General features: G+C 47.4%; 1 protein-coding gene across 2 annotated transcripts in view; it reads right to left on the bottom strand.

The window, feature by feature from the left end:
- The window catches only part of Crk (Crk proto-oncogene, adaptor protein), a 41,566-nt gene extending 37,706 nt beyond the window's left edge, over positions 1 to 3,860 (bottom strand). The window contains exon 1 of one of the 2 annotated variants that reach the window (XM_089550237.1): positions 3,153 to 3,860. In XM_089550237.1, the coding sequence (XP_089406363.1) occupies positions 3,153 to 3,187 (35 nt within the window). In that variant the 5' untranslated portion in view covers positions 3,188 to 3,860. The remainder of the gene's footprint in view (positions 1 to 3,152) is intronic. The other variant, XM_089550246.1, reaches the window with a different exon arrangement.
- Positions 3,861 to 12,405: the final 8,545 nt, after the last annotated feature.

Below are 12,405 nucleotides of genomic sequence, written 5' to 3'. Positions count from 1 at the left end.
CCATTTACTTTTGACGGCGAGCGTACATGTTCAGTGCAGTGACCAAAACGAGAACGCTATTAACACCAAGCTAGCACAGAGCAAGGGCGGCAAAATGTTGCAGATAGCCGTACTTTCAGGCATTTTCTCTCACTTTTTAAAGAAGTTACACTTCTAAGACAAAAATAATCTCAGTGTCTTCTTTACAGCACAGTGCCTAGGCAAAAGGAAGCATAACCACTCTGATATTCAAATTCAATTAGTGACATTGCAAACTGTTTGCAAAGCAACTTTTTTTTCATCACAAATGGCAGGCCATTTGCAATAACTGCAAGATTAAGCAACTCTAAAAGTTGCATACTTCACCGTATTTACCTACGCACTCCTCACCTTTCCTTACTTGAGTACTGGGGCAGTTGAGCTCTCCGTATGGCTTTCGGCAGCAAATTCAAGTGAGCTATTTTAAAGTACAGATACCTGTCTTTAATAGCTCACCAAGGAACAATGACAGTCCTTATCTCTGTTCGTTTCCAGCTTGTTTACTGCTACAGCCCAGGCTCTGACATCCCATAATGAACAACTTTCAATGAGAACTGTTGCAATTACATGTGCATTGTTTTTTTTTTTTTGTTATCACCTGATATCCAGAATGCCGGAAAAAAATAAAAAACCTATGGACAGCAGAAGGCAGATACCATTTTTTTCTTTTTTCAAATGCTTCATGGCATTTACCCTTCCTTTGACAAGCACAGGAATGTAACAAGCTTCGTTGAGGCTCAACACATACCGTCCTATCAAGCAAATGAGCTCTAATAAGTTTTAAGTCTAACTTATCAGAGAGGTCGCAAAAAAGGAAATTTTTATGCAGAATTCCAAAACATGTATTTCCCCAAACATCCCTTCTCATTCATCTTTCCAATAAACATAAGACAATGCCTGATGAGGAAAATATATGGTGATTGGCAATTTACATGTGGCCCATGATCACAACCACAATTACTTCAGCTTTGCTGCAGGCACGACAGAAACCTCACCCAGAAATTTCTGATCACCTTCGTTTGTGACCAGCCGCAGTTGCTACATTATAGTAAATTTTCTAACCTTAACTCTGAAACTTGCCTGCCATCCATGACACCTCTCTTCCCTTGGTATCCAGCACAACAATACTGAACTGCCGATTATCGGTTTTATTGATTGCATGCTTTGCCAAAGTTATTTTCTCACCTTAGTATCAGCTACAATTCACTCCACACGGGTATTAAATGCATATTTCATGGTAAGAATAAAGTGATGTAATGTCTTAGTCAAGGTGACTAAATCAATACATCCTGGGCACGAAAAAAAAAAAGACAGCTGAAGGCTGTCAAACATTGTTTCACACCTTTATAGGTGCACCAAAGGAACAGGCAGTAAGATGTGTTCAGCGCTGCTGCCATCGCCAGTGACGATCGCAGCCTGATCATCTGCAGTACACAGACATGCTCCAGCTATCACTCGTGATTGATCAGCTCGATCCTTGGGAGCAGAGTTTTCGTCAAGAACCAAAATGTGCATTTATGAGCATGAACAGAACTCCAGCGTTATTTTTTTTTTTACCTCCGCACATTTTACTGACACTTTCAAAGTCGGCCTGCATAGCATCACGAGTTTTCCTGCCGATATTAGCCGCAGTAAAAAATTTCGGAGCTCTTGGTGATTTGCGACAACGATCAGAACAGCCACTTAAAGAGTTCCCAATTTGGCCAATCAACACGCACACAAGAGGTTTTGCGACAGTATACATGACATCGTATGATCAAAATCCCAGTTTTCGTTCCAATTTCCTGGTTTTCGGTGTTTTCAAATTGTTTTCCTCGTTATCTTGAGCAACCACTCATCGAAACTGAGATAGGAAACTAAGACAGTCAACTCAAATAGTTCAAAAACCCTCTGGAGTTGTTTAAAATGAGGCCACGCTTGGAATTTCTCCGTAAGTCTGTGTGTGACAAGTAGCCCTCATCACATAGCTTGTGAGCATGTGAGCATTTGTCCGTGACAAATGACAATCAATCCACCATGCATCACCAAGGTTATCAACACTATATCAGAAAGAATATCAGAACAAGATACCAGGTTTCTGCATTCCGGTGCCAAAAATGCCTTCTCCGTGTGGTGACAGATTGTATCAATTACATAATAGTTATAAACACACTATGATGAGTAATCGAAGGACCTGAGCCCAAGTACCGGCGCGACAACTGATAGCAGCGGCAAATTCCTGCAACAGCGCTGTTACAAACAATGCCAGCAACAATGGGCAGAAGCGTCATCACCAGCACACGCGCACCACTATGCAAACTTCCCGAATCTACGCGCGATGCCTTACCGCCAGTGGTTCGGGCACATTTTCCGCAACCCTTCTCATGCCATCAACTGAACGGCCCTGTGGTGTGGACAGCCTTGATCGCCCCAAACGCCGTTCCAAGGCAACAACCTTGCGGAGACTGGGCGCCTAAAAACTGCCTCCAAAAATACGGGCGCCCGAAAGTCGTTCCAAAAACACTCGGCACGAGGAAACGTTGCTGCTATTTATGCTTTACAGCCTCCCTTTTCCCATAATTGGTTAAAAACTACCGCAAGTAACCCCTCCCCCCCCCCCCCCCCCCCCCTCCTTTCTACATCGCGGTCGTGCGCGGCCCACGTAACGGCAAAGGTTGCGACAACCAACAGGGTAGTTCCTTCCAAGGTTGGCGCAACAAGCGGCATTTATTTCTTGCGGCGGACGCCGTGACGCGAAACTTTCGGGAAGAGGCTGCCGACAACGCGAAACGCTCGTTTTCAACCGCGTAAGCCTAACCGAGAGTCCCGTGAAACACGATCTTCGGCGGCAGACGGGGAAGGGGGGTTCAACCCCCGAAATAAACGGAGTGGTGGGGCGCGACGCTAGCAAAAGCGGCTCCCCGGAGCTACCCTCGTCAGACAAAAAAAAACGTTGTTTCGAGCTCGCAGAGCAACGAAAAGAAAAGTAGAACAAAAGCTCAAAGAACGCAGCCTCGTCGAAGGAAACGGTTCAAGCGGCACCCGTCATCGCCGGGCGTCCGGTCCGTGCGGGCGTCCGTTTTTATCGCCTCACAGACAGCTGCCCGCATAGCCGCCCCGACCGAACCGTGTCATACACACGCACACATACTGACCTGTTCTTATCGTACGGATCAAAGCTCCCGGCCATGTCTCCCTGTACGTCACGCCACTTGTGCAGTCAAGGCAGGTGTAAAGAAGAAAAATAACAGGGATCACTGCAAAGCAGCAACCCGATCCCGGAGCACTTCACACCACGCCGCGGTGTGACACCGGCGTTTCCGTCGGAGAAGCAGCGCTCCCGGAACCACGGCGACGTAGACGAACGGAATCGATCACCTCTCGAGTCACAACACCGCCGGTGCTCGCACAGGGAGTGTCATGCAGGCGCCGGACAACAAAAAAAAAGCTAGGCTCCACTTGAACACAGGCGTCACCCGCTCGTCAACAATGGGGTTTCTTGAGCGGTGTGACGCAAGATCGTGCAGTCCTCCGTCCGGTGCACGGGTCCTCAGACAAGCTGTAGCATTGAACGGGAAGGCTAGGTGACGGGGGTCGATCAGGAACAGCAGTGCAGCGGGTTAGGCCTAGCGATCGTCGGCGGGCCACCGCTGTCGCAGGACGAAAGCGCACGGGACAAAGTACGCCTTCCTGGCGCCGCTAGGAAGACCGGAGTGCGTTCGCTGGGGATCACCACACGGACACGGCCATCGCTGGGCACCATCACCACAAGGAACGTCGCATATTATGTGCGTACGCACGGACGAGCTGCGACGACGACGCACGATCGGATAGCCTGGCAGAACTTCAGACAACAAAGATACGCCGCTAGGGCGGCGCTAAAAACGACACCGAAACGCTGTCATCATCATCCTACCCAATACGTTTCAGCATGGAGAAATGATAACACAACCAAGGCGCTTCACAGCAGATGAGATTGGCTATGCCGCGCTCTCTGACGGCTACGAAAAAAAAATGCGACTGTATTCATGCTACAATGTCACGGCCGCCGATAATGCTGAATAAACCTGTCGACTGGCACTCAATTTTTAAGATTTTATTACTGACCGCAATATGAACGTTAGGAAGTTCCTTCGAACCTGACCCATATAAACTGCCATCTAGTAGTCGCTTGCTTGAGCCACGCCCTATCACTACCCATGGAGGGAATAAAGAAATTAAGAAGGGAGCGTGACGTCATGCGGCCAGCGTTCGCAAGCCGAATGTTTATGAAGCCGTTTTCTCCTTCAGTTTCTCGCCCTCCGAGTCAGTCCTTTATGTTTTGATTCTGGTATGTTTTAGTGCGCGCGTATGCGCGACCCGCGGCGCGGCCGCCTACAGCTAGGAGATTGATCTACAATCAGTCTGCCGCGCTAATCCGCGCATGCGCGCGCGCCGCGGGGCTAGATTTTACCGTACGCTATCACGGGGGAGGGGCACACTCTTTTTTTTACTATATCTTTACTTGTTAAGACTAGGCTTCAAGGTTGTTGCCGGATGCTCCCTCCTTCACTACCAAACTCTGAGGCCACCGTTAAAACTGGTTCACATGCAAGCGATTGAGCGGCGCGTCGCAGCGAAAATTATCGACATGGAGGAGGGAAAACTTGCTTCAAGTTCAGTTCAGATCAGGCGCGTTGATTGCATTTTTAAATGTCTTCAATGAAAGTAGCTCTTTTCGACCTCCAAAACAGCTTCAGTTTTTAGATATGAACTTGCACTTTTTGCCTGATCATGTCTGCTGGTGTTACGCGCCCAGAAGTTCAAAGCCATTGATGAATTACTCTTCAGCGCAGTCAAAAACCATTCATCACGGTGTAGCCATTTCTTCACTGAGATCGGCCCTCGTAAAGTCATGTCTGCACAATGCTCAAAAAGCTTTTCATGAACATGTAGCTAGGCTGAGGGCATCAAGGTTCCCTGAAGTGGCCTTCTCAAGTCTATGTGAGAGGCTTGCAAGTTCTGTCAGGTCCCACACTACCAGCAGTAGGCACAAGTGTGAAAAAAGAAAGGTTGCTGTCATCCCGTACCATACATTCATAGCACATCACATTGGCTGCAAAAAGTAGGTAGACGCTATGATATTGACGTCGTTTTCTCCGCCCCTGCCAAGCTTTTCCGTCTGTGTGCAGCCTTCCAAAAGCACGCAGTATCCCGTCCCGAACAGCACGGTATGTGGCATCAAGCACGTTAACAAATACGTTGAAAGCTGTAAAAAATGTAGTCTACAAAATTTTGACGACCTGCGGCCATGCTTTCATCGGCCAAACCGGCCGCTGCCTAAACATGCGCCTTATGGAGCATAAGGCGGCTTTAACCTGTCTGACCACTGCTGGGCATGTGACCGGCTAGAAAAGCGTAAGCGCTGTGCGCCAAAATTTGATAACACCACTGTTCTTTTTACACACCATAATTAACTCACACGCGAGATAAAGGAAGCGTATTAGATCGCAAAATCAATCGACACGTGCATTAGCACCCCTTCAGTCACCCTAACAAGCGATGAAGTAGCTTTCCTTGATGACACTTGATTTTGTCTCGTGTATTTCTTCTTCCGCGCCGACAGATATTCATTGCATTGCTTTAGATCTCTTGGTGATGCGCGTATAATCCGTTCCTGATCAAGATTCCTGGTTCGGCGTCATTGAACCTTAATCTCTTGCTTCCTTGTATTTTCGCCTTTTTGTGTACATATTGCTGTATTTTTCCCGATAAACGTTCAGTTGCGAGTGAGCGCTTGTGTCGTGTTGTCTTCTCTTGGTCTTCGTCTTTTCGCGCTCGTTAGCCATGAAGGCTGCAATGCCTTTGCGCAAGCCATTTAGTAGAATAAATTTAAAAGGTACCGTAACGCGTTACGTGCAGCTCGTGCACCTCACAGCGCTATTGATGAGGCCCAGGGAGGCAGTTGTGCTCCTTTGCTCAAAACCAACGGCATCTAAACCCACCGCTGGTTTTGAGAGAAAGCAAAAGGCGTTTAACTGCCTCAACTTGTAGATGGACACCACAAGCACCTCACAGCGCGATTGAGGTGTCCACTGAACCAGTATAGTTGCCAGTGTTGTCTTATTCGCAGTCTAAACAATCCGTTGGTTTAAAGAAGAGGGCTTATGGTTTTATGAACTGTGGCCCATGTTCGGGAGGCATGAATCGCTTGCGTGTCTGAGCGCTGGGAAAAGTTTCGTTTTTGCAACAACGGCCCCAAAGCACACGTTGGGCGCGATAACGGTGCGGAGGCTACGCGTTTATATTCACGTCTACCCTATCTGAGAATAAAGACTCTCGCGACTGTCTTACAAGATATGGAGCTCGTGAAACCCTTGCCCAGTAACAATGGTGGCAATTCTCATAGTTTGTGAAGCCTAGAAGTGTCCAGAGCGTAGGGCTTTCAACACTACTGCCGTAGTGCCTTTGCAGCCTGATTTGCGACTCGTCCTGGACCCGGTTCACGTGTTGGTCGACGACTGAATTTAATTGCATTGTGCGGTTTTATTTATTTATTTATTGGAAATACCTGCAGCGCCCGTAGGCATTATTGCAGGGGGGATGAGGATACATAACAGAAGAATAGGCCAGAAAAAAAAGAGAAAGGAAAAAAAAGCAATACAACAAGGCATGACACAGCAAGTACAAAATGAATGAAATATGAAACAACAAAAATACATGACGAAAAAAGAAAGGAAAAAAGAAAGCCAACTGCGCACTCATACATCCGATAGCAACGCGCGGAACATAGGTTCGGAACGGCACTCAACAATTTCATGGGGCAGGCGATTCCAGTCATGAATGGTAGATGGGAAAAATGCGTTTTGATAAGTGTTAGTTTTGCATTTCATTTCTTTAATCTTCCATCCATGGTCAAGTCTGTTTGACCCGACAAGGTCGACCTATATAGGAGCAAACACGGCAGTGCATGCAGCTCTCTCACCGACAAAGAAGTGTAAGTTTTAAATACTGCAAATAAAGTTGGCCAGATGGGCGTCGGAAGGCCAAGGCTTAACGGACGCAAGGTTCAAGGGCTGGAGGACATCGGCTTAGGGACGACAAAAGCTTGCTCAGATAATCTCCTCAAGTAGTAGATAAATAAAAGGAAGTAGAAGATTCAGTGTGGGAAAATGGAAGAATAGATTAGATGGCAAAACAGGCATGCTGGGGCTACATAAGTTAATGTTTATCGGTCAAACAATATTTCCGCAGTAAGTGCCAAGCAACAGTGCGGCTTTGGCGTACAACTGGGGCTATATGTGCGTGTGACATGACACAGAAAGTTACATTAGTTACAAAATTTCCATTGCACCAGAAAAGAGCTCAACAAATCTTAGTCTGTCTTATCAATAGCTTGGTCAACATCACACACACACCACACAACGCTTTCAGCCCCGGTGTGTTCTTTTCGAGTCCTGTGGTTGCTTTGCGATGCAATGCTTGCGACAAACTTCTCTGCTACTTAACCTTATGACTGGAAGCAGTCGTTAAAGCTGCCTAAGTAAAAGTCCTGCCGCAAACTTAGTTTCTTCTACCAGTGAATCACTAGAGTAAGACGTTGTTTTCCCGAAAAAGAAAAAAAAAACTTGAAAACATGTTTAAGCCCGAAAACGGGCCGCTAATAATACTCCGCTCACCGCACGCTGCATCAAACAGTCGATCGCTATTATCTTCGTTTGGCTTACTTAACGTTTTCATATTTATCGACACTTTGGTGACGGCCGCCGCGGTGGCTCAGCGGTTATGGTGCTCGGCTGCTGACCCGAAAGACGCGGGTTCGATCCCGGCCGCGGCGGCTGGAATTTCTTTGGAGGAGAAATTCTAGAGGCCCGTGCACTGTGCGATGTCAGTGCACGTTAAAGAACCCCAGGTGGTCGAAATTTCCGGAGCCCTTCACTACGGCGTCTCTCATAGCCTCAGTCGCTTTGAGACGTTAAACCCCATAAACCAAACCAAACCAAACACTTTGGTGAGTATTTATTAACTCATGTGTGCTGCAAATTTTGTCTCGTTACTGGTGCGTTGAAGGCACAACAGAAAAGTGATCGTGTTTACACCGCATGGAGCCCTTTTGCAAGCGCCATTACGTCAAAATAATCGTTATACACTGTTAAACGTGCATAATGTATGACATAAAAACAAAATGCATGACGCCGAAAGCTTTTACCGTAATTGTATTCTGGCAAAGTCCTTAAAAGAAATGACCCCCGCTGCGGTGGCTCAGTGGTTGCGGCGCTCGGCTGCTGACCCGAAAGACGCGGGTTCGATCCCGGCCGCGGAGGCTGAATTTCGATCAAGGCAAAATTCTAGAGGCCCGTGTACTGTGCAATGTCAGTGCACGTTAAAGAACCCCAGGTGGTGGAAATTTCCGGAGCCCTTCACTACGGCGCCCCTTTAGGACGTTGCTTTGGGACGTTAAACCCCAATAAACCAAACCTTGTTTTGAAAGGCTGATCCTCAATCCCTCCGCCGATATTGTTGATCATTCACGTTGTAATTCACTGAGCGTTCCGCAAGCTTATATTAATCACAAAAAATCTACTTTCACTATTTCACGCAAAGTTTGTATTTGGGGTAATACTTTTTTTTTGTGCATGATACAGTTTTAAGATCGTTTGATATTGAATTTTTTACCGTCGAAATATTATATAACTTGCCAGGAATTGCCACTGGCCAAAAAGTTCGCATTGCTTTTGTTATAGCGTGCGCCAGAAAAGCTGGCTTTTTTCCCGAAGCGACAACAAATAACTTTTACATAATTACTTCGTTTAACGCGAAAATTCATGGAGTCTGAAAGCTACTTCATAGGTCACAGAGGCATGTTCTTTTCTTGAAATTTTAAACAGCGCTAACTTTTCAGACGAATACATAGATAGGCATGACAGGACGGCCGCTGACTCCAACTATGCTTATTGACACGTATTTTCGTTGAACATATAAGAAAGGTTTGGTTTGGTTTATGGGGTTTAACGTCCCAAAGCGACTCAGGCTATGAGAGATGCCGTAGTGGAGGGCGCCGGAAATTTCGACCACTTGGGATTCTTTAACGTGCACTGACATCGCACAGTACACGGGCCTTTAGAATTGCTCCTCCAAAGAAATTCAACCGCTACGGCCGTCATCGAACCCGCGTCTTTCGGGTCAGCAGGCGAGCACCACAACCACTGAGCCACCGCGGCGGCCATATAAGAAAGACCAGAGTGAGCGCACGTGCATCTACGACTGGCCACAGAAGGAAAGAAAAGAAGGAAGGAAAGTTTTTCTTTTTCCTTTCTCTCTTTCTTTTTCTATTGATGACTATGGGCGTCCAGAAAGGGGGGGGGGGGGGGGGGGGCAAGGGAAGGCGGTTGCCCCCCCCCCCCCCCCCCCTAGAATTACGGATATTATTTAGGCCCTAGTAGAAAACAACTACAAACCTACCGCCTCCCCCATCCCCGGATATCGGGTGCCCCCCCATCCGGAAAAAGTTCTGCGGACGCCCATGTTGATGACAGCAAAAGTAGATAAAGACGAGCAGACTGCATTTCGTCCCCTATTTTTAAGCAAAGTGAATTCGCTGGCATGCAGGGAGACAGAGGTGGTGCTGACACACATGTCGCCTCTTGCCTTGATAAAAAAGGCTTCGGATATTTCCCGAGCTAATCTATCTTTGCTCCTGGACAGAATTTTGATCTTGTCAAGCCGTGGCTCACAGTTCTACCGTTTAGATCCTTGCAAGAACGGCAATGGGCGGGTAGATTCATGTATGAGTCTAATGTGTTTCCCCAGGTTCGCTCAAGTTCCCTCGCACGTTCGTTAACACAACGCCCTGCCTGGCCAGCGTGCAGCGCCAGTTCTGTCATGTCTATCTGTGTATTCGCCTGAAAAGTTTTTTCACGGTTTTTCACGTTGAAAAGTTTTTCTTTGCATGTATGTTGTGTGGAACTATCAATAATATAGAGACAGTGGCCGTGTCTACGTGGGCAAGAGTAGCCACTGACGGGATCCCTTAACGCCATGGCGTCATATCCTTAAAGGCGGGGCCTAATTTCGACCACGTGGGGTTCTTTAACGTGCAATGACATCTCACAGTACACGGGCCTCTAGAATTCTGCCTCCATCGTAACTCGACCGCCGCGGCCGGGTTTGAACCCGCGTCTTTCGGGTCAGCAGCCGAACACCATAACCACTGAGACACCCCGGCGGCCTTACCGCACAAAGACGATGGGACGTGGAAAATGAGAACAAGAGATCGAAGGCCAGCCTGAAGCACAACCCATTTTCACGTTAATTGTTCACACGGATTCCTAAAGCGGACTCGACTCCGAGCGCGAAGGGTGATTGAAGAGCGTCATTATGAGAAGCGCCATCTGCAGGGGCGAAGCACGTAGTTCGATATATGGAGCGACAGGCGAAACCGGAGTTCGATATACCGAGTGATTTTCCGGTATACTATTACACACAGTATTCAAGGGGATAATCTGTGCGCTTGATATTGCCAGAAATTCGAAATGCCCAGTTTGATGTACCCAGGCTCGATTGTAGACGGTCGCTTTGAAGAAACGACTATTGGGGAGAGAAATAAACTATTACAGATATTCAGTAGTTAGCTGGTCTGAAGACAATGATTTCTCATTAAGAAGTAGGTACACAAAAGGGATGCCAAGATGACTACGAAGGTAATTATGGCTGAACACAGGGGAAGGAAGCAACGAGACAGAAAAAGGTGAACGCTATTTCCGGAACTTCTTGGTACCGTTAGCACGACACGTGTCATCGCCGTGCCGCAGAAGCTACAAATGACGTAATAGCGAAACCTTTATCTAAACGCTTTCTTCCGTTTCTCCAAAGCATTCATCGCAATCATCAAAGTGCAGATGAGCAGCCTTCAAAATTTTATTTCTCCTGTTGCAGAGGCACACAACTAAAATTATTGAAATTGAGCCGTGGCTTTCATTTTTAGTAAGTAGCAAAAAATCACCAACGAATTGACCTTACGTTTTTCTCCGCCAGTGTGCCTATAGGCGTTACGTATTTGGGCCACTCCTTTTCATGCGTTAAAAAACGACATATTTTGCCACGACTGGTAAACATATTCTGGTTTGCGTGTTTACAATGCTAGTTTATATAAGTAGATTTTTCCAAACCTGCACACCAAGAAAAAAAATTCACAGGCAGACCTAACTGCATTTTGTGTCGCAAATATGCGATAGCGTGAGAAGCTATTGATGACTTTAACGGAAGTAACATCCCTTTCGATCTGGTGACTTCCCTTCTCTCCCGGTCTGGTGACGTCACTTCTCTCTGGGATGCAGGCGAATTTAATCACTGACGATGGATTTTTTCCCGAATGGGACTTCCAATGCTATAGCTTTAACTACTGCTAACAATATTCGGTGTCGGAGGCCTGAATGGGGTAAGCATGGCGCACACACGCTGCAGCATCACGACTGTTTACAAGTTGTGAATTGTGAAAGCCTGCGGGATGTCCTTCTCCGTCAGCGTACGTGCGGTAAACCGCAGTGCAACTGAATGCCGAAGCCGCCCCGATGCTGGATGTTACTATAAGTCCATGAAGTTTCTGACCAGCTGTTCAGACAGTAGAGAGATAGCATAACAAGATCCACGGTGTCCATGAAGTTTTTGGCCAGCTGTTCAGACAATAGAGAGTTATAGCATAACGAGATCCACGATGTCCATGAAGTTTTTGACCAGCTCTTCAAGCAATAGAGAGTTATAGCATAACGAGATCCACGATCCGCGACCGTGATCCGCTACCGCGGTGCACCACTCCGTACGCGCCGATTGGTCTCGACGTGGCAGGCGCGCACTCAATGGATGGATGGATGGATGGATAGGAGCGCCCCCTTTGAAACGGGGTGGTGGCAATTGCCATCATGCTCAGCTCGATTGACGGGCACGTGTCGCCATCTGGCGCTCTCGCGGCGTTCTGCGTACGCGCAGTGGCGCCACGCGGAAGACACGGTAGCTGATCGCGGATTGCGCCGTAACTCTCTAATAACAGCCTTTGCAAGACGAGTACGCTGCAGCAGCGTGAAAAAATCATCGACGTCTACAGGAGAGCGCTGCAAATACAGCATCTTAACCTGATATTTTTCTGCGATGCTTACCTAGATAGTGCCTCATGCCAAGCTTTTATCAGTTGCAGCATTTCCGCATGACACCACAGCGAAAACCACTGTCGACGCCCACCGTCACGCATCCGTTCCACACCTGTGCCTATCAAGAATATATACTTCAAAAGTCGAAAACGTGGCCCATTTCCTTCGACAGATCAGTACCGCTACACCGTCCGGCCAGAAGCAGATGAAGCTCGTCCCAAAGAGCGCTCTCGGATCCCGGGCTTCAGTGCTTCGAGTACAACGATAAGTTTTCAGCCATTTCAGC

The sequence above is a fragment of the Amblyomma mixtum genome, chromosome 1 (genome assembly GCF_055824585.1).
Source record: "Amblyomma mixtum isolate Tamu chromosome 1, ASM5582458v1, whole genome shotgun sequence".
NCBI lineage: Eukaryota > Metazoa > Arthropoda > Arachnida > Ixodida > Ixodidae > Amblyomma > Amblyomma mixtum.
The sequence above is the reverse complement of the archived record's forward strand: the minus strand, read 5'-3'. Positions and strand labels throughout refer to the sequence as shown.